The sequence below is a fragment of the Pezoporus occidentalis genome, unplaced genomic scaffold, assembly GCF_034315485.1.
Source record: "Pezoporus occidentalis ecotype Australia unplaced genomic scaffold, CSIRO_AGI_Poc_V1 ctg149, whole genome shotgun sequence".
NCBI lineage: Eukaryota > Metazoa > Chordata > Aves > Psittaciformes > Psittacidae > Pezoporus > Pezoporus occidentalis.
In genome coordinates this window covers 2,005,715-2,027,033 of record NW_026913305.1, presented here as the reverse complement: position 1 = coordinate 2,027,033, position 21,319 = coordinate 2,005,715, and the positions used below count along the sequence as shown (strand labels likewise).

The 21,319-nt window shown below is 39.9% G+C and overlaps 1 protein-coding gene across 4 annotated transcripts in view; it reads left to right on the top strand.

Annotated features, from left to right (window-relative positions):
- The first annotated feature begins 3,280 nt into the window (after positions 1-3,280).
- The window catches only part of TASOR (transcription activation suppressor), a 32,255-nt gene continuing 14,216 nt past the window's right edge, over positions 3,281-21,319 (top strand). For 2 of the 4 annotated variants that reach the window (XM_062610691.1, XM_062610690.1), the window contains exons 1-13: positions 3,284-3,773; positions 10,508-10,653; positions 11,754-11,846; positions 12,705-12,777; positions 14,119-14,210; positions 14,552-14,710; positions 16,009-16,136; positions 17,364-17,395; positions 18,625-18,730; positions 19,143-19,246; positions 19,357-19,460; positions 19,688-19,760; positions 19,887-19,961. In XM_062610691.1, the coding sequence (XP_062466675.1) occupies positions 3,410-3,773; positions 10,508-10,653; positions 11,754-11,846; positions 12,705-12,777; positions 14,119-14,210; positions 14,552-14,710; positions 16,009-16,136; positions 17,364-17,395; positions 18,625-18,730; positions 19,143-19,246; positions 19,357-19,460; positions 19,688-19,760; positions 19,887-19,961 (1,549 nt within the window). In that variant the 5' untranslated portion in view covers positions 3,284-3,409. Of the gene's footprint in view, positions 3,774-10,507; positions 10,654-11,753; positions 11,847-12,704; positions 12,778-14,118; positions 14,211-14,551; positions 14,711-16,008; positions 16,137-17,363; positions 17,396-18,624; positions 18,731-19,142; positions 19,247-19,356; positions 19,461-19,687; positions 19,761-19,886; positions 19,962-21,319 lie in introns of all 4 variants that reach the window. The other 2 variants (XM_062610693.1, XM_062610692.1) reach the window with 2 other exon arrangements.

Below are 21,319 nucleotides of genomic sequence, written 5' to 3'. Positions count from 1 at the left end.
AAATCCTAGAGTGTCTCCAAAGCCTTTTTTCCTGTATTCGACTTCCACTGCTAGACAGTTTTCCTAACATTTAACCTAAATCTCCTTTGATACAACTTAAACCTCACTCCAGTCATCAAGGACATGGAAAATATTTCCTCCTCTGTAACGGCATTTTCCATATTTGATAACTGCTGTTATTTATCTTATCCCTTCTAGACAAAACACTACCCTTCTTCCTGTCTTTCACATAATGGTTTAGATGGATTTAGCACAAGAGAATCATTAGATATTTTCAGAAGTTACAGCAAAGAAGCGTCTGTGTAAAATGAGAGTGAGTATACCAACCTCACTCACTAGGGTATTATTGCTCATTTGTGAATGCACGCAGCCAGACAGAATCAAATCCAAACAATCTATTCAGCAGTTATACACTGAAGACATACACAGCCTGGATGTGATTTTAGCAGCTTTACCAAATGAAACTTAATAAAACAGGTTGGTATCTTTGGATATGCATAATGGATCAACACAGACTTCATGAACACTAGACTGGTATTCTGGTATTTTTTTTTTTCCTTGTAGGTGGAAATTCCATTTGAATGAGGTAAAGCACAGCAAAATTACTGTGATAGTATGTTGGTTCATTTGTAATATTCTCTTTAGCACTACTGAATCCTCACAGAGGCAGGACGTCAAGTTCTCAGGGAGACAATCTTAAATGTTACCCATTGGTTGAACACAGCATTTGTGGGTTTTATTACCTCTGCATAATGTTTCTGCAATTAGATAAACGTTTGGTGTTATGTTTCTGTAATTTATGTAAATTGTAGTTACAGATACTAATTACCCTGTTTAAACTTGGCAGCTCCTCAAAGACTTCTAAGAAGAAACTAATAATTATTAGCTTATCTTCTTTTAACACCCTGGAGGCTATCATTAGCACCAGACCATTTGTTGGTTAGTAAGTTACTTATGTCTTTTGACTTGCAGGTAATCTAAAAAGCGATCAGTAAAAAGGCTGGGTGAAAATATTTGTTCCTTGCATAGGTAAAACTTTGCATTTAAGCTTGCTAGCTGCTTTTGAGATTACAGTATAAATGGCTGCAGTTATGAGGGTTTAAGATAATTGGTAAAAGTAATGAAGTAAGCATTTCTTCAACAGCACTAGTATACTTTTAACAAAGAAAACAAAGCTTTCAGTGTTTTGTGAGTTACTTGTAGAACTAAACATGGTATTCTCATTTCCTAGGCACTGCAAAAATGGGTTATTTTCAGCAGGCACTTTTCAATTTAGTTCATTGCTCAGAGTTGCCAGTGAACGGTCTTTGCTTTGGCTCTCACATATTCACACCCTTCTTTTACCAGAAGTTACAGGCTTTGCAGCAGGGGTGGCAGAGGTTAAGTGTTGAAGTGTGTTTTGATACTGGCCTCCAGTACAGGTGTAGGATGGACCACAAAATGCAGAAACACCTTGAAGTACTACAGAGGAATCCAACAAAGTCGGATACTTACCAAAAGTGTGATGAAATCTCATTATTTATTGTTTTGAAATGGCAGTTACTGGCATAATATTTGAAGCCTTGTTTTTCCTTAAAAGTTGATTTATGCAAGGACCACAAGGATTAAATGCACTCACACTATTCTTTTAATTACAGAATATAAAACAGACAACATTGATGTTGTGAGAGAGAAATAATTTAAGTTAGCATTTCTGTCACAATGTGTTTTGCTGTGTCATACTTGGGTCCATAAATACAATCTTATGTTTTCTTTGTAAGTAAACAAAACTTGTAACAGCTTCACCTTATTACTCAGCTCTTGCACTGGAAAAAAACCCTATGTTGCATGGAACCATCCCAATTTCCTTAGCAAATCTGCTGGAAAAACAATTCTTGATGTAGCTTCAATAGCACCAAATCCATTTATGGCATTCGGTTTCACTCCATTTGAAAAATAGCACTCTTTGGTATATGAGCAATGGATTGTGTGGCCTTCAGTTGATCTGTAATTCTTTTATCTTACTGCTGAGACACTGAAGTTGTTTATTTTTTGAAGAAGGTCAGTTTGTTACTTGCACATTGTTTTTTCATGTTGAAGCTTGCTTGCAGTTTGTAGATTCGCAAGGCATGGAATACAAGTAGCTATTGTCACTGAAGTACCCTTGCTATAGAGCCGGTCTTTGTCATCATCCTACATGCACTTGATTAAATGTGTAAAAGAGGATTAAATTCAACGAAGTTACACAAAAGTCATTGCAATAACCCACATTTCCTTTGCTTTGTCCTCAAAGAAGTGTAACAGATCTTGTATTTCAGCAGTTTACTAAGAACTGTCTCTCATACTTTTTTATATTTTCATTAGATTTACTCCTTACAGTGAAGATATGTTAGTCCAAAGGCATTACTCTAAAGACAGTTTGTCAGTGTATGCCCCCAGTGCAGAGGAAGCTGTTGGGTAGGGAAGGTTATTTGGTGCTGTTCTAATGAATCATGACGCTAACCCAGCTTCTATTGCAGTATATGACAGTTTCTGCCTGTCCTTCATGGTTAATAGTTTCTTTTTATTCTTCAAAGGGGATTTTTTTTTTTTTTCATTTTTTCCAATGTACTGAAAACCCCTTCACGTTGGGGAGAGAAAAGCAGGCACTGGCGTGGCAGCACGCCAAGGCTCTTGTTCCGGGGGCCTGCGGCGATAACCGCGTGCGCGGCTGGGCTGTTGTCCGGCCGAAGGGCGAAGGTGCCTGGGCACTGTGCCGCAGCAGCGGGCCAGGCACTTCATGGCACGGCCGCCGTGCCGCCTGCGAAGCGCAGGCTGAAGCATGTGGCGTTATCCCAGCGACATTCCCCGTCCCTTCTCCCCAGGGCACTGCGTGCGCACCGCTCCCGCCGCGACCACCGACGGACACAGGGACCTGCCACGCCGACACCTCGCTTCGGGCCTCTAGAGCCGAAGGGAGGCGCAGCTGCTGGTAGGAGGGAAGCGGGAAACGAGCAGGCGGGCTCTTCCGCCCCATCCCAGCAGACCGGCGGACGGCCGCGGGGCGGAGGAACCTTCTCGAGCCGTGCCGGGGCTCGCCCAGCCGGCCGTGGGGTGGACGGGCACTCGGAGCTCGCCTCCGCTCCCGGAACCCCCGCACCCGCCCGCGCACCCATCGCGACACCGGCCGTGGCGGCTCCCACCGTACCGCGAGCGGATTGGCTAAGCTGGGCTGGCTGCAGCCCCGCCCCCTGCCCGCGTGCGCTGCCGCCATGTTGTCGGTCGGGGAGGGGGTGTCGGGGTTGCCATAAAGCGAGCGGACGGAGGGGGAGCAGTAGCGGATGGGAGCGGTGCGTGGGCGCGGGGAAGGAGCGGCTCGGTGAGGCAGGAAGAGGAGACGCGGGCTGTCGTTTTCGCTTCTCGGAGATAGGAGCGAGTGGCGGATGCCGTGATGCTTAATGGTGACGAGATGGAGCCGGAGCACCATCAGCGGACGGAGACCGGCGCGGGCCTCGTCGGGGTGGAGAGTCCTAGAGCTGCCGAGCGCAGCACACAAAATGGCGGACGCTGTGAGAGCAGTGGCAGTGGGGAGGCGCTGCTGGTGACTGCTGTTGCTGCGGAGGACAAGGTCCCCCCAGACCTCAGCATCACTCCTAGGAGCAGCCAGCGCAGGAGCAGCATCTCAACGGCACATGAACAACATCAGCAGCCGCTCAGCAGTCAGCTGGGGGGGCCTCCCTCTCTCCCTAAGCTCCCAGAAGATCTGCATGTTAGGAGGAACTTTCAGATTCCCAGGAAGAGCAGAGAAAAGAAAGGTTGTTCCCTTCCCTTTCCTTCCTTTCTCTCCCTCACTCCCCTCTTCATCTTACTCATTAGACAGGCTCTTTATGCACCTCACACAACTGCATGCAAAATCCTGCGGGTGTGGAGGAGGCTGTGGCATGGTTTGGACTAGAGAGGCTGCTGGGGATGAGATTTTCAGTGTCAGAGGGGCTTTTACATTCTTCCCCTACCCCTCCTTCTTTTCCATGTTTATTTTGCCACAAGGAGGAGAAAAAACAAAAACTCGTCTTGAATTTCAGACTGTTGCTTTAAAAGGATGGAGAAGCTTGATGTGATCTGGGTGGGCTTGAGTACTGATCCTTGCTGTGCTTCTGGAGAGGCAGTCGCATGCGGCGAAGATGGTTCTCTGGGACATGGACACACAGAGAAGATGATTCGTTCTCCTCTTCCCCCTGACCTTCTCTCTGCAGGAGAGGAGTGTAATCCTCTTTAGGGTAGACTGGCAAATACTGAGCATAATTGTCCTTCATCGATGATACGCAGAAGACTTCCTATCTAGTGTATGTGCCTTCCTTGGCAGGAAGGAAGTGAACATCCCACGTTCACGTGCCTAGCCTTGGAAGCATCCCTCTTCCAAGTGTCCAGGGTTTGTTTTGGGGGTTGTTTGGGTTTTTTTTCCCAAGTAACTCTTCCTCTGAAGCCTGTGGTGATTCTTGCTTTTCATCAGACTCCCGTGGCTTCTGCTTATCTTCTGTTAAGTGACACGAAGACATCTTCTTTACTCCCTGAAAGTTAATCTCAGTTCTTGACCCTTTGCAACATGGTGTTAGTAACTTATTATGTATAAAAAAAATCAAACCTGTTCTCACAAGGTTCTAGTTCTTAAGAGTCTAACATCTAACTTCTTGAAATGTTTTCTTTCATAAGGAAGAGATGAAGGTAGGTTTATTTCATTATCAAGTCTTTCCCTTCTGGTTTTGGCAGTAATATCCTCATTTTCCTTTTCTTCCATTTCTTCCCATTGCCACCCCATGAAGGGGAGCAAGTCTGGCACAGATTCGTTGTAAAAAGGACTGGGTTGATTTGAGGGGAAAAAAAAGTCTTACTCATCTGACAGAAAAATGTCTGGCTAAAACATGGTGCCTCTTGTACTTCCATATGTCAAACCAGGGGTGGTTACATTTGAATACCTTTAAATATATCTCAGATACGCTTAGTACTTAACCACAGGCTTTTGAAGTTCCTTTCTAGCATTTGGTTCCAGTGTGGATAGAAACCTGCAAAATACCTTTCTGGGTGCTCTAATTCATCATTTGCCTGTGCAGAACCGTCTCCTATGGCGTGTAACAAGTTTTTAGACTATGTAGTTGAAACATCAGGCTTCTGTGGCATTTGGACGGGAAGCCATTCTTTTCGCTGCTTCTAAAATTCACTCACTAAAGTCAAGGTCACTTGACCTAATTCTGAAGGGCTTACTTTTTAGTGTACTTGTCTTTTATTCTTGCCCTTTCAGCTTACAGAAAGCTGCTTGGCTATTTTAATCATACTGATGACTTAGGGTTTCCAGAATTCTCAAAATAGACCTCCATTCAATCCATGGTGCTTTTGATCTTAGAGTTGCGTATTATTGTTGGTATTACATTTTGCGATACCACAACACAAAGCGCTGTGGGAGAGCGTGTCTGTCACAGGCAAGACTAGCAAAGTGGGCTGCCACCACGACCTGTGAGGCCAGCCAATTTCTCTGTTGGCATTGGGGAAATGATGCAGTTAAATCAGTCTGGAGCTAAGCTATAAGATCAGAGGTGCATAGGTTATCTTAACATTGCAGTGGCATACACTGTACATGCTTAGCACAAATGTTTGAGTCCATCTTGTTAATCAGAATGCCACCTCTCAAAAGAGCTCTCTTGGCTACATTCTGAATTCCAGCATAAAACAATACATGTGCAAGCTTCCTCCATACTTCCTTGTTTTGGAGTTGTTCTGGTTTTTAAACCTTCATTTTGTTCCTGGACGTAGCATCCTGAGATACACCTGGTGTTTTGATTGTGAAGACTGGTCTGTCATGCGTAGGTTATAAAATCTGTACAGGATGATTTTGTTTGGGGTTCTTTTTTTTTTTTTTAAGCACCAAAATGTGTTCTGGAAACAAAAAACTCCCAAACCATGAAGTCTTGGAAACCAGGATTAAGTTGCTTATTTAGTCTTTCTGGAATTGACATGTCCACCTCTATCTGGAGATTGATGAGGGACTGAAAGTAGCAGAACCTTGCTGATGTGAAGAAATGCATCTGGAAGAAACATACTTCTTAAAACTAACTCTGATTGCTTGTCACAGAGAGTCTTCCTTAAGGTGTGCGTGAATTGGTTTTCCTGCTTGGAACTGTCTTGCAAGTTTGTTTTCCCAGGACATACAGTTTGGTACTGGTGTTACTCTCTCTTGAGTAGCTTATGTCTTCTTATTACCTTAGTACTTGTTGTTATGGCCTCTTCTGATTCAGTTGTCACGTCTTCCTTGGTTTCCAAGTCTGCCCAAAACTTCACTGGTCCTTGTTTAATAGGATGAAGAAAATGAATTTTCAAGATAAAATACCGGAAGAGCATTTTTTAACTTGTTGAACTATGTGAATTGGCCTTGTACCAAAAGACAGTTCCGAAACACATGCTCAAGTAGCAACAGTCGGTTTCTTGTTGATTAATATTGGACATCTATTTCCATAATCTGCCAAGTTAACTGACTTCTGTTTCTTAGGCTGAGTCAGGGAAAAAGGTCTTGATTTTATCCATGAAAGTCTTAGAAATGCTTGGAGGTCTAGGTTGTCCCTTCTTCTCTTAATAATATTTGGTGGTTCATTTTCCGATCTCTTAACGCCATACATTTTTGGTGTCAGTCTTAAAAAATGAAAACTTAAAATGGTGCTTCTCAGTGAAGTTCTTGCAGCAGGAGCACTTGTGTGTTCACAGGAGTGCTAGCATTCTTTCAAAATAGAATAGTTTTCTTAAGTTCACTTAAAATTTCAGGTTTCCTTAAGGAGAATGTCTCTCTTCTCCACATTTTGACTTAGAAGAACCACCCAAACCAGCCAGACGTTCTAGCTCCAAACTGTTTCTCATGTTGAAGCACCAGACAGCTGTGAAAGAGAAATCTAAAGCCTGTAGGGAATGAACGTACTTCTGAACATCATCCAGTCTAATGTCTGTCCCTTGACTACGTGCTATATTGCCAAAAATAAGTTTTCACCTAATAGTATTCATATATGTTACAATACACTGAGTAGAAACTGAACAAAACCAATATTCTTTTGCTTATTTTTACTTAGAACAGGCCAGCAAAACCCATAATAATTGGCTTGTATGTGGTATAAGGATACTGCAAGCTAGTCCCTACATAAATCACTTTAATTTACACGGGTCAGTAAAGGTGCAGCATGCCAACAAAAGGTTTGTATACTGAGCCTGAAAAATACGTATGTACATACTACTGTCTTTGATGTAGGACTGGAGGCAAGCTTAATCTCATCATTTGCTTGTGGACATAAGGCTTGGTGACTGCTATGGAAGGTCTAGTTTAGTGCTTACTACTGGGTGAGGTAGGAGCTCTTCTATACCTCCTGTAACCCTGGAAAATACCTGCTTCTCAATACCACTCCTTTTCAATGACAAATTGAAAAGTATTGTTGTGCCACTTAACTCATTGGCTAGTGTTTCAGGTTTTTAGTAGGAACCTGAAGACTGCAGTGCCTCAAGTTCTGGAACAACTGGGAAGCGAATTTGGGAGCATATGATGAGTGTGTGTGAGGAATCGTGCATCAAGAAGGAAAAAAAGTTTATGCCATGCCCTCTGACAGATTTCTTGACTGCCATATGTGATAGTTGATCTGAAATTCAAAGCTAAATAACTTACGTTCTAGTTACAGTGCTGTCCTTTAGTCACTTCAGTAGTTATTTCATGCTCCATTCAGTATTTGGCAGCTCAGAAAAACAATGCAATAGACACAAAATGAGCAGGCTGCCCCAGAGAAATTCCTAGTGAGTGCTGTCTAGTTTTCAGATGGAGTGTGGATTGTCTGCTAGTAGACAATGTGATAAAATTTGGTGTTTATAAGGGATCTTCAGAACATAAGTAGTGTGTTTCTTTCTGTGAGGATTACACATTCAACAAACCTTGTTCGTGCTTCTTTTTTTCCCAGACAATGGATGGCATCAGATCGTGAACCCAATCACTCTTAGTTTATGCATGAAGTAAACTACAGCAAGATTATAGGTGTAGTTGTTTTTGTTCACTTTGTATCGCTTGGATGGTGCACATTCAAAGGAGCAGAAATTCCATTACTGTGACGTTTTTGGATTGTTAAGCATTTTCTCATCAAAAGGTGGAAGTAGGATCTTGTTTGTGCACTGATGTGATCATTTAGGAGGAATCAGCCTTGTTTTAATGCTCTATATGTTCTCAGATTTAAAAATTGGAATCTCAAAAGGGACTTTTATGCCCATGTACTTCAAAATATTTCAGTTTTGATCTGTGTTCACTACAGCATAGCAACAGTCCTGCTGCTGCCTTCAGTAGTCTCTCTGGTGAACTTGGAAGATATAAATTTGGTGAAGAGCAAGAAAGTATATTACCGAATAATAAGTAACAATAGCAGTAAAACATATTTCTCAGTCCTCTGCTAAGAAACTGAAAAAAGCAACAATTTTTAAAAAAACTCTATTTTGCTGTATTCAGTAATTTAGGGGATTGAGTAGAGCTCTTCCATAAATCTGTTGAGAGATAGTTGTATACTAGGTTCTCTGTAGCTTGCTGTTCTTGGGCAAGGCTGTCTTGGCTCTCTTGCCAGAACTTTCTGCAAAGCAGGAAATGTTTAAACACAAATGGGAACATAATTGACAATATTTGAATGAATGGCAGGGTCTTAATGGATGTAATAATGTGCCTTTTCCTAGATTTGTGTCTGGGAAGTAGGGAACGCATTGTTTGTAGTTTGTGGTGACTCTGTCTAGCTAGTCCTGTAGCCTTTGTCCTCACCTGGGTTGAAGATGAAAGAAATAGGGTGTGTTTGGCTGAGCATGTGTTTCTAGGGGAAGGGGTGCAGTACAGGAATCACCAATACGAAAATGGGAAATTTGAACATGCAGCTGGCATTGGTGCCTTGCTGCCTTCACTGGTCCTTTCAGAGACAAGAGGAACAGGCAATCTGTGAAACTCTTGCACCACAACAGTGGGGTTTGGTAACTCCTTCTCAGAAGGAATAAAGAGGTGTGTGGGGGTGGGAGGTGCTTTTCCAGTGTCTGTAGATCTATAGTAGGTTTGCTTTATATTTTACTGGTGTTTTTTCTCTTCAGTACAAATGCATTCAATCTTAGTCATACAAAGTTGAGAATTTCATTTTCTTCCAATTATCTTTCCGCCTGCATTGCTGTCAGCCTTTCAAGAATGAAGGCGTTGTTACTGAAAAGGATGTTGTGTAACAATGGTTTCTTAATCACTTCCATAACCTGCACTCTTCAAAAAATGACTTCTTCATTGTTGCTGGTGTTGGGAATCATTGCTTTACTTTGGTTTGTGCATGGGATATTATGTTATAAACTCTTTGTGTAAATGCAGCTTTTACTAGATAAACCAGGTCAGTTTTTATTCAAAACACTTGGTTTATATTGAGGCTAATGCAGTAAATATTTCTTGCAAATGAGGAAAAGATTACTGTCTGGATCTACTACCATCTGATTTAATGAACTTGAAGGTGTAATTAATTTGTTTTTTGAGTAATCGTAGATTGTCTTTTATGTGAGACTGGTATTACTGTAGTTTACTCCTGACTCTTGTAACTTCTAGTGTTTTCAGGTGATGGTGGTTTGGGGGTTTATTCTGGTAGAGAAAAAAGGGCAAAAGCAGTCTCAGAAATACCTGCTAGGAATGCTGACTGTCTGAAGTTTGCAAATACCACAACAATACTGTGCTGCTTGGGGCATTTTGGAAGTTACTCTGAGGAGAAGAACATTTGTCATACTGAACTGGTTCAGTTTCCTGGGAAGTATTCTTTTCTTAGGCACTACTCTCAAAGCTTCTGCTCACATTCTCTGCTGGCCTACTCTCAGGTTGCTCTTCTGATCAGTTTGTCACCTTCAGTACCCAAATACAACTGAAGAAGCTTGGGGAGATGAACACTTTGCTGTGTAAACTTTCGTGCAAAGGTTTGCCTGGAAGGTGTATCTGTACAACAGTGAATGAAAGGCTGTCCTTCTAAAGCAGTTCTCGTTAAAGGATAAGATGATAAAGCATGAACACAGGCAATGTGTCTTCAGTACCAGGAGCTTACTGGACTTATTTAGACAGTGTTGAATTTATTCATATTTAGCCTTATTACGATAAGCAAACAAACAGCCCCGTAAGGGCTCTAAAGAGAGGCACAGCTATGAATCTGTTGTTAAGGTTTTTATATAGACCAATTTGCAGTTCTTAATTAAAAGAGCTAATTAGTTTAATTAAAGTTATAGAAGTTTAATTACAGTGTTTTGCAATACATATCAGATGTTTTCAAAGGGTAAATTCAGACTTGAGGTGCTTCCCTTCTAAGCTGCTGAGAACCAGCTGTTGAAGAGTAACAACTCCTAAGGAAATGTGGGTTGTTTTATTTTTTTGAAGCTGCTATAATTCCAGACAACTTCAGGTTAAACTTTCTGCCCCAAATTCCATCTTTCTCAAATACTTCAGGCATTTTGTATTCTAAATTGAAGCATTAACCATTTGTCTTCTCTTTTATAGCACTTTTCCAGCCAGTAGCTGCAGGATCTCGAGAATTTGAGGATATTGTGAAGATTCTGCATTCATCTTACTTGGAACCAAGTTCAGTGTCCAGTTTTAGTTACAAGAGAGCCAGCTTAGTTCACAGTGAACTGTTGGAGAAGGAAGTGAGTATATTTATGGCTTCTGTTTATGAATAAGGTACAGGTCAAATGAAATTTAATGTCCTTTCTGAGTCCAGAGGCAAAGACCTAGAGATTATTTTGTACTCATGTGCTTCATAGTTACAAACTGACATCCTCAAAAGTGTAAACAGCTATTTTTCAGGCAAGTTTGTTAGTGCATAGGTATAATATCTTGCCTGCCAGATACTCAGAAAAGACTAAAAAGTTGTATTTGGTGCTCATCTCTGTGCATTTTAAGTTTTCAAACATTTTCTTAAATTTTATGTGGTTTTAATAACCTGGAAAGATGTTACAGTGCCTTGTCTGAAAGGCCTGATGCTCCCTGTGAAACTTAAGGTGAAAATTGTTTTCTGACACTTAAGTTCACACAGTCTCTGTAATTCTGTTGTTTTCCAAGGAGTACCACCTGAAAGAGGTGATCACTTGTAAGTTGAGCAGCTTGGTTGAAACAGTTCTGCTGTACCTTATGCAGTGTCTCTTAAATCCAAACTGAGAAATAAGTTTTCAGTCCCAGTTCCAGCGAGCTTCACGTATGTTGTAATAGAATATATAATTGGTTTGCTGTAATTATTATCTTGAAACTGTATGGTAAGCTCTGATGTGTATTTGTTTTTCTTCATTACTGTAACATAGTTACAGCTAACGAGTATTGCAACTGATAAAAAACACCTGAGTAGCAGTGAGGTGCAGCTGCAAAAGTACATGCGCAACCTGAAATATAATGATCTGTCTTCTAATAAGAGGAAAAGGCTTATTTCAAAGATGATAGGGAAGGCATTGAGCTGGATGCTTGTGGCTAGTTATGCTACAAAGATAACAATAAAACATTACTGCAAACAGGTTTGTTTGAGGAGTGTCTCTTCTTTAAACAAACAAATCTCTGGGCAGATGAAGCCAATGACATTTTTTCCATGGTGCAGTGGGTTTGAAATAGAATTTTAGCATACTATAGTCTCATTCAACTTCATCTTATTATTTTTGTACACTTGGATCTGCTAACATAGATGGGGCTTTGGAACATTGACACTTGAATGTGACATTAAGTAATTTTTCTTATGTGTTAATAACTTTCTGCTTAACAGTACACAGAAAAACGCAGAGAGCTGAAATTTGATGGTCGCCCAGAAAAAGAACTTTCGGAAGCCTATGCCTTTCTGATGGTTGATCGACCTCAGGTATGAAAAAACTTCCATCCAAAATTTTTTCTCTTGCTTTTCAGTTGGAAGTTTGGTTTTGTTTTTTAAATTGAATGTTTTTATTGACACAATCACTAAGTTATTTTTTTGCAATATTGGAAAGGGATACAATATTATGTCACCTTTTAAGTCCTTTATTCTCTGCTATTAGAGATGCTCCATGTGCATGTTTCTGTAAAGTATCTTCTCTGTTTTAGGCTCTGCTTCATAACTAAAAAGCGACTTCTGGGTGGCATGCTGGTTTCTAGTGGTTTTGTGTTTATTTTTTAATTGAAAAGGAGTTGTGTTTTTTCATTGCAGTTGAGTTTTGGTGGTGTGGATTTTTGGGGGTTTTCTGATTGTTTTGGGTTGGTTTATTTTTTTCTGCATCAAGAAGAGGTTACCTTAAGGAGAAGGTAACATGTAATACTAGATAATGGACCTTACTGTCTCTGTCTCTTCTTTGGTTATACATCTTTAATGGCAGTGATGGACAGGGAGTTTTTGTTGTTTTCCTGCTGTTATAGAGCCAGGACTTCCTAAGTATTAAATCATTTGCCAGGTTTCCTTCTGCTTTGTGTATTAAAAGCAAGTAACGTTCATAAAGTGTGTTTAAGGTATAGGGAGGCTGTTCTTAAGTTACAGGTGAATCTGTGTAATTGCTTTATATAGAGCATTTGACTTCTGCAGTTTAATAGTTTGTATTGCAGTTCAGTCTGGGTTTTGCTTGTGAGGCTTTTTGGGGTTTGATCTTGTTTTAGCTCAATCAAAATTGTGTGATTGTCATTCTTCACTGTTCTGTTCATATTCTGGCTTTTCGGATAGACTTGCTTAAACAAAAATGTCTGTTCTCTTCAGATCCAAAGCATATGTGAAAAGGGGCTGCAGGTGGGCCACTCCAAAATAACAATTCTCGGCAGCCCTTCCATGGGTAACTATCTTTTGATTATATGTGCTGGTATTGTTCAGTGTGAGTTGGCAGATAATGTGATGCAGTTGTGTAAACTTTCAGTCCTTTTTCTGTCACATAGTGCAGGAACGTCACAGCTTAATTGTTCTTAGCAGAGTAGATTGACATCAGGACATTATTTCATAACTCTGGTTTTGACTAGTTTATTTAATTCCTTTCCTGCAGGGAAGACCTAATTCTCATTTTGGCTTAACTGGAACCAGTGTATTGTGTCTTCCCTGTACAGTAGAGAGGCCAAGGGACTAATTTGTACATACATATGTGCATGTATATGCATACAGAAATACCTAATGGCAATTGAAGCTCAGCTTAGTATTGATGTAGATAGAGCTAAAGTTCTTAGATCCTCAAGTCCAAGAAGAGCATAGATGAATTGGAGACCTGGAAGAGTCACAGTTAAGAAATTTGGACGTGCAGGATGCAAAACTCCTTTTTTGCAAAGCTTTTAAAATAGAAAATCAAGAAGTGATGTTATCATCCTTTTCAAGAGTAGCATGCTACAGAGGTGACAATATGAATGTTGAAAGCAGGATAGATGCAAGGTGAGGAGAACAAAGGTACATGAGCATATATTTTTTTACTACCTTAGTCAGTAAAGGTTCAGGAGCCAATTTATCAAAGCAGTTAAATACAGACTTGGAATGAGAGGAACCTAAGCAAAACGGATGCTTTTCTGAGTAATTCAGTTCAGTTGCAGTTACTTGATCTGAGGTAGTCAGCTAGAGCAACAGATGTAGTATGTGTCTGAGGCCTTAAAAAAATCTACGAAATTATGGTTGAAGTGTTGAAAAACAAGAAATTATTTTAGCTTTCCATTTGAGCGTCAGTTTACGATTCCAAAACTGTGTTTTTGTCAACAGTGTAGGATGAAAGATTGCTGAAGATGGCAGTATTTTCTTGCCCTATTTTGGTATCTTATCTTCGGTGCGTATTTCCACTTTGTGCAGCGGGGCATTGTACAGAGCATTAGCGCTTTAAAAAAGCCCCACCTGAAAACAGTATCTGTAGAGCCTTTGGACAGGGCTTGGCCTCTTAGACACAGCACTAACAACAGTGTGGGTGTGCTCCTTTTAAACTGAGCTGGTGTCCATATTCTGCTGCAGTGTTTCATACTGGTGTTGGTGCAAGTAAACATTTACTCTGCTGTCTTGAAGCTGTAACCTTTCAACCTTTCACTGATCTTGCTCCAGAAAAATTATTGTCTCTTTATTGTTTGCTATATGTTGAACTTGTAATGCTTTTTACACATCTAATAATGTTTTGATATTCACCATAATGTGTTGGGGGTTTTTTATATTTCAGGTGTATATATCTCCAGGTATGCTGATCTATTGCAGCCTAATCCTCTGGAAGCTGGAGCAACTGGAGATGTGATTGTTTTTAAAATAATAAAGGTAAATTTATCTTGCTTATTTTTGAAGGATTCTGTTGCTCACTGATAAAATAAAGGTGAATTAAACCTAACTTACTCGGCTTCCATTTACACAGTTAGCTGCTTGTAGAGAAACTAGAAACCTTCCAGGCTTAAAATCTGTTGACACTGAGCTTAAAAAAAAATCATAATTTTTTATAGAAGTTGAAAATGGTGTGTTTTCTATGAAAATAATGTACTTATATAAGTTGCTTTTTTAATGGCCTGTTTTCATTTCCGTGCTCTTACTTCCTTTAGTACTTGAGGCATTTTGCCAGTTTTCAGGAACGAGCTTATGCTTACAAATTTTCTGCTTTGTTACAGGGAAAAATGAAAAGCATATATGACCACATCGGTATGAAAGCAATGGAATCAACAGTAAAGAGTGCATTAGATCCAACACCAAAGCATGAGTGTCATGTTTCAAAGAATGCAAATAAAGTGACCTCTTTGTTGGCTTATCGAGCCTACGAACTCACGCAGGTGAAAGAAAGCTGTGCATGTGTTAACTTCTTATCTAAGACTTGAGAAACAGAAGTTACAACATGATGGAGATAAAATCACTGAAGATGTAACAAATACTGACCATGCCCTGTAACGCTGCAGTCTGGTGTATGTTTAGCAGTAACCCAGAGATGTCTGTATTAGAAATTAAGAACATGTCAGTCTCTCCTGTTTCCCTTATATATATGTACATGTGTGTATATATATATATATATATATACATATATATATACCTGGACCTGATGGAGAGCTCCTTCGAATCAGGATGTAGGTGGAGTAAGAGATAGCTAGAGAACATACATGGGGACTGGGATGTAGGCCAGGGAGGAGAGAATGAGGAGTTTCAAGTGTAAAACTGGCTAGAAAAGAACAGCATTTTTCTTTTTTTTTTTTCTTTCCTTTCATCCCTTTTACTCCTCCCCCCCCCTTTTTTTTTTCCTTTTATTTTTTTATTTCCCATACCAGATTCTTAGGTTTGGAGATAGGGAGGGGAGGACAAAATGGGATCAGTTCCAGGCGGCTCTGTTCCTCCAGCTGTTCACTGCAGTAATCTGTTGCAGTTGGATTATTCTATCAAGTCCATAGATTTCAGGATACTTAACTTGAAAATGTCCTGTTTAGTATTGCAGCTTTTTTTGACTTCTGTAAGTCAGAGCTGGGCACTGAGTCAGATGGCTGGCAGATGAATATATGTTTTCATTTCTCACTACAAACTTGCCTGAACTGACATTTTTCTTTAACATCAGAGTTTTGTGACTGCGCTAAGGATAGACTCCAAAACTCGTAGAAATACTTTCTCAGTGATTTCTTTTGTTATTTATCCTATACCTGAATATACTTTTAAATAATTGTTGCAAAATTATTATTTCATTCTTGATTGACTCCTGAACTACTGTCAATCCTGTCAGTGTTTGTTAGAGGATGGAGGAGCAGGTGAAAATAGACCTTAATAGATTGTATAACAAAGTTCATATGAGAAGGACCTTTAGGAGCTTTTTTTAAATATCACCTTTTGAAGAAATCGGCCCTTGGTAAAACAAACATAGATGTGATTAATTATAGTAACTTACAACTTGGTTTGTATACCAGTTAATGTAGGGCGCAATGGGTTTCAAACAAACTTCATTTGTTTAAATAATGAATCATGAGGTATATTTTGTAAGCTCTTCTGTGAACCAGAGTATACCTTTCAATGAAGAAAGGTCATGGATTTTAGTGTATTTGCAAAATACAGGTTACCAGACTTGTAATAAACATGGTGTTCACTTCTCTTTTAGTACTATTTTTATGAATATGGCTTTGATGAAATCAGGAGAAGACCAAGACATGTATGTCCTTACGCTGTCGTGTCATTTACTTATAAAGATGAAATGGTGCCATTACCAAAATTCTTGCCTCCATCAAGGTAAGCTAGAAAATGACTTTTGGAAAGACTGCATGCAGCATGAAGAATTCATAGCTCTTGGCAGTAGCTTACAAGTGATTTAGATGAATATTAATGGACGTGTTACAGGGACTTAGAATAATAAATATTTCTAATGCAAAGCAAGAGGTGACAGAATTGGTTTTATGCAGTAGGCTGGCCCCTGTAAGAAGCAGTTCTGCTGTTCCTTTCACCTACTCATCCTCTACCTACGTGGAACCCATGAATAGTGGGTTGGGGTTCTGTTTTATTTTAGTTTGGGTTTGTTTTTGTTTTTTTTGGTTAACTGAGGAAATTCAGGCCTAAAAATGTTCACAACATTATTTTGTTTGGTATTTGTCCTAGGTTCAGCAGTAGCAGTCAGTTTTTTCCTTCTTAGTAGCTGGTGCAGTGCTCTGGTTTCAACTTTAGCCTGAGAACAACACTGATAACACACCAGTGGTTTTAGTTGTGGCTGAGCATTGTTAACTCCGATTAAGGACTTTCTCAGTCTTGTGCTCTGCCAGGGAGGAGGGGAAGCTGGGAGGAAGCAGAGACAGGACACCTGACCCAAACTAACCAAAAGGGTATTGCATACCACAGCACGTCATGCACAGTATAGAGACTGGGGGGAGTTAACTGTAAGGGCTAGATCTCTGCTCAGGTCAGGCTGGGTATTGGTTGGCGGGTGGTGAGCGGTTGTATTCTCTCCCCTTGATATTTCATTTATCATTGTTACTATTGGTGGCAGCAGCAGTGATTTATGTTATACCTTAGTTACTGGACTGTTCTTATCTCAACCCATGGGACTTACATTCTTTTGATTCTCCTCCCTGTCCTTCCTGGAGCAGTGGGAGGAAGAAGGGGGGGAGTGAGGGAGCAGCTGCGTGATTCTGGGTTGCAGGCTGGGCTTAAGCCACGACAGTATTCCAGAAGTATTTTCTGTATACTTTGTCACTGAGCTCTTCACTGGTGGTGTCTTCCTGCTTGTGAAGAGAATATTGAAGTGAGCAACTGGTTACAGATACTGATGGGAAGGCATCAAGATGTGGGGACTGTACCATGTAGTGCTAAAAAATAGTGATCAAAATGCCTAATAGCTTGAGGTTAGAGAGCAAATTATCAGTGTTGCTTTGTTGTGAGACTGATAAAGTATCCTTAATGTCAAATTCAGTAGCCAGGAGCTTCTGCTTCAACCTAGTCATTCTGTCTTTTTTTTCTTTTTGATAGATCAAACAGCTTCAACGCAGATAGAATAACAGGTAACAACAAATTGAAATTTACTGCTTTTATGATGGTGATTATGGAAGGCTGTAGGCTTTTTTCCCCATGTAGTTTTAATTTGTCTTTAACCGGCTTAGTTATGCTGACTGTACACCTGAGTTTTAATGATACTGGGTGATCAGATACCTTAATGTATATCTTCTTTTACCAGAGCAAACCAAAACTGAACAAAATCAAGTCTTTCTTTCCCCCTCCTTTTCTCATTATAGTGAAGTAAGAACCTAAATTCTGCTGCTTAATTTCCTGCTCAGTGGCATTTAAATTAATATGATCCCCTGCCCTGCTTTTCTTTTGAACTTCATTCCAGTAAAATATTGATGTTTGAAAATGGTTGACAAGATAAGGACAGAGGATACCGTTCCACAGATGTTGGCATCAAGGGTGTGCTTATATAGATAGGTACAGATGACATACTAACCTCCTTCAATCTGCTCAGAGCAGGTTAAAACAAGATAGGATTGTAAAACTCTGTTACCTTTTAGCTTATTATTTAACATACTGTCATCTGGTCTGGTGTTAGCGTGGAATTTTCCCTGTACTGCTTTTGGAGACTCACTGCCTTTTCATTGCATTTCCTTTCAGTCCCACAAGTGGTTTTGTCACCAGAAGTCAGGAGAGTATAACTCCTTAATGCTAATGTAGCACTAAGAAGCAGGCACTTCTTTACTACAGCCCTGGGTGCTAGGTGGAGTTTCCACAAATCAAGCACACCCCATGCCCATTTTGTTGTTACATTTATATACACAAATTACAAGGTAGTGTACTCCCGGTTACAGTGATTGGTTAGTGATTTGCGCGGAGGAAGGGTCTTCACCTGGGTGTTTTTTAATAGTATAATGAGAATATAATGAGGACAGTTCAATTAAGGGACACCCTAATCTTACACTGTTGCCAGGCTGGCCGGCTAGATATCTACCTTGCTAGGTTGTCACATACTCATCCTATATACAGTAGACCCTAGCACTCTGGTTATGGTCTAGAGAGAAAGGACTAAGGCTAACATGTTACAGAGAACAGGGACTTCAAGCAACACAGCATTAGATTTCAAGTAGCACAGCAACCCATGCTAACATAAAGGCTAAACTTCTTAAATCAAGATGTTCCTATAGCTGCTTCACAAACAAACACAAAATACAGAAAGATTCAGTAAAATTTAAGATAATCTGCAAGCGTTTCACTTAATCTTCCTTTCTCTATCTTAATTTAGATAAATACAACTATACATTATGGAGGGGACAGCTTTGGAATAAAGGCAAACTTTTGTGCCACATTTCCTTGAAATCAGCAGCGCGTCCTTTCCTTCCATGCAAGCTGTGAGTATTACCATTTAAACAGTAAGTTTAGAATCCTGGTTTGTTAAAACTCTTTCTAGTAGGGACTGGTGAATTTTGGATGTATTCAGGTGAAAATCTAAAATACACACTGACTAGACACTTTAAGTGTGCCAGACTAGACTCTTGGGTCGTGTGTGTCCAGAGCTGCTTTTAGTGCATGCACGCAATACTGTCAGCACCTCTTTTTTTTTTTTTGGTGGTTGGTAGGTTTTTCCTTTGAAGTTCCCCCCCCTTTTGCAGGAGTGAACACCACTGGCTTATGAGATAGTCCAAGGAACTGATTTTTAAGAGCATATATTGAATATTGATCAATGACGGTAGGACTGGGGGGGGTGTGTGTGTGTAAAGAGATCTTTGTCTTTTTTTTCCTCCTTCTGCCCACCCTCTCCAGTCCAGAGAAATTGGAGGTTGAGAAAGTTGTGAGCATTGATCAACTGAAGAAAAAAATTTCACCAGCGCTGTTGTATAAAGAAACTTACGTAGGAGCAAGAGAAGGTAATTCCAGCTTAATTTTTTAAAATTTGGAATTTTAAAGAGCTTTCTGAGTTACAGTATTGTTTGGGTTTTTTTCTCACCTTCTCTCTCTACCTTTTGTATTGTGTCAGTGTTGAAGAATGGTATGTACTGTAGCCTGTATGAAGTTGTGGAGAAGTCCCGTTCTGGTAGCCACTTCGAGAGTTTACTTCACAAACTAGAGAAAGAGAAACTTGTGAGTGCAACAGATTTTACTATTCCTGTTTTGAAAAATAATTTTACTAACTCTTAATTAAGGTGCATTGCAAGATCTGTGATCTTACTGGAATTCCTTAGCTGGCATATTCTTGGGCACTTCTCTGCCCATGATGAAATTTAGCTTACCAGTAGTAAACAGTAAGAGTATTAGTAGTGAACATATATATGTGCTTGATACCATATCCTTTTCTTGGTTGAAAACAGGTTCTTGTGAAGCCACTTCTGGACAGAGGATTCCTTTTTCTTATTTCTCCTTGGCAAATGATATCCCCTTATGGTATGTGTATCTGGGGGTTTTTTGGTTTTGAGTTTGTTTTGTTTTGTTCTTTAAGTGGGTTTTTGAATACCAGATTTTGAAGCACAGTGGTGGTCCTCTCAACTGGTCTTATTTCTTCCCTTCTAGACTATCAAACTGCACGGCCTCGCATGCTGCATGCATTGTTTCTGTTCCCAGAACCTAGAGGTGTAGCGAACCTAGGTAAGTTTGTTCACTGCTAAGAGTGGTGCGTACATGCTTATTTAAATGTAGTTTAGATTGTGATGAAGACCCTGTAGTCTTATTCCCTGTCAGCATAAACTAGGAATAACAGTTTGAATTGGTTATGGTCATGGTGATGGTGTTCAAAAAGCATTTATTCATGAAAGCAATTATTAAATAACATATTTTAGGTTCTTTTTGTTCATGTTTGAGAAAGCAAAACTTTGTTCCAGTGTCTTGACTGTATATTCTAGTAGAACTGAGCATCAGTAGCATTGCACTTAAGAGGTTTGAGGGCTTTCTTTAATGTCAAAACATCTAAGTCTTCATTCAGTGTACCTGTTTGGTTTTTTGGTGTTGTTTTGTTTTGTTTTTTTTGCGTTGGGCTATGCACCAAAACCTGAGTAAAAGAACATAATGATACAATGAAGTAATCACAGATGACTCCAGGAGCTTGGCTTTGGGATCAAGCTTTAATCTTTTACAGTTGAAATTTGCAATAATTGCTGCTAGCAGCAGAGTACAGTCTTTTTGGCCTGCTGTGAGTTAGAAGTGATATTATCAAGACATAGCTCTTCCCAGGTATTTCACTTTTACAGATAAGTTCTTGCCCGACGTCCTGACAGCTTCTTAGGGTCTTATGTCTCTATTTCTGATTTTAATAACCCGTTATGTTTTTCTTATACAGTTAACAATTGGGAAAATTCACTCCATGTTAGACTGGATAAGAGTGAATATGATACAAGATGACATTTCACACAAGGTTAATCACTGGTTTGAGTCTTCAGGGTGCTCCAGTGGCTGAATGAAAAGTTTCAGTCAGTGATTGGAAGGAGGGTCAGATTTCTCCAATTGCATCTCTCTGATTTAGTGAGTTGTATTGCTTTGGAAAGGAATGGAAAAAGCTGTGTAGGTTTCTGCTGGGTTACTAAACTGAATCGTTTTGTAAGGAAGGGTCCAGTGAGCTTAGAAGCAGCATGAATGCATCAGGACTGCATAGGAAGGAGTAATACTTTACCTTGTTTCTTGCAGGAGGCTGTTAGGTTGCTTCATAGTAAGCCTTTGAAGTGGCCTTGTAGAAGCATCACTGGAGTGGTTTATATTCACAAGGATATGTGTATCTGTGTTTCCTATATGTGTATATAGGTTACCACAGAATTATGAAAATGACTATCTGTAGGTTGACTTTTAATTAGGCATTATAGATGGTTACCTTCCCTCCAAAAAAAGTCATTCTCCTGGCTTTTGGGCTGTTTCTTCACAGTCATTTCAAACTGTCTTTCACCAAATATGTATAATACAGAATATTGCTAACTAGTCATAATTTATTTATAACTTTATAATTTGATTTTAATTGT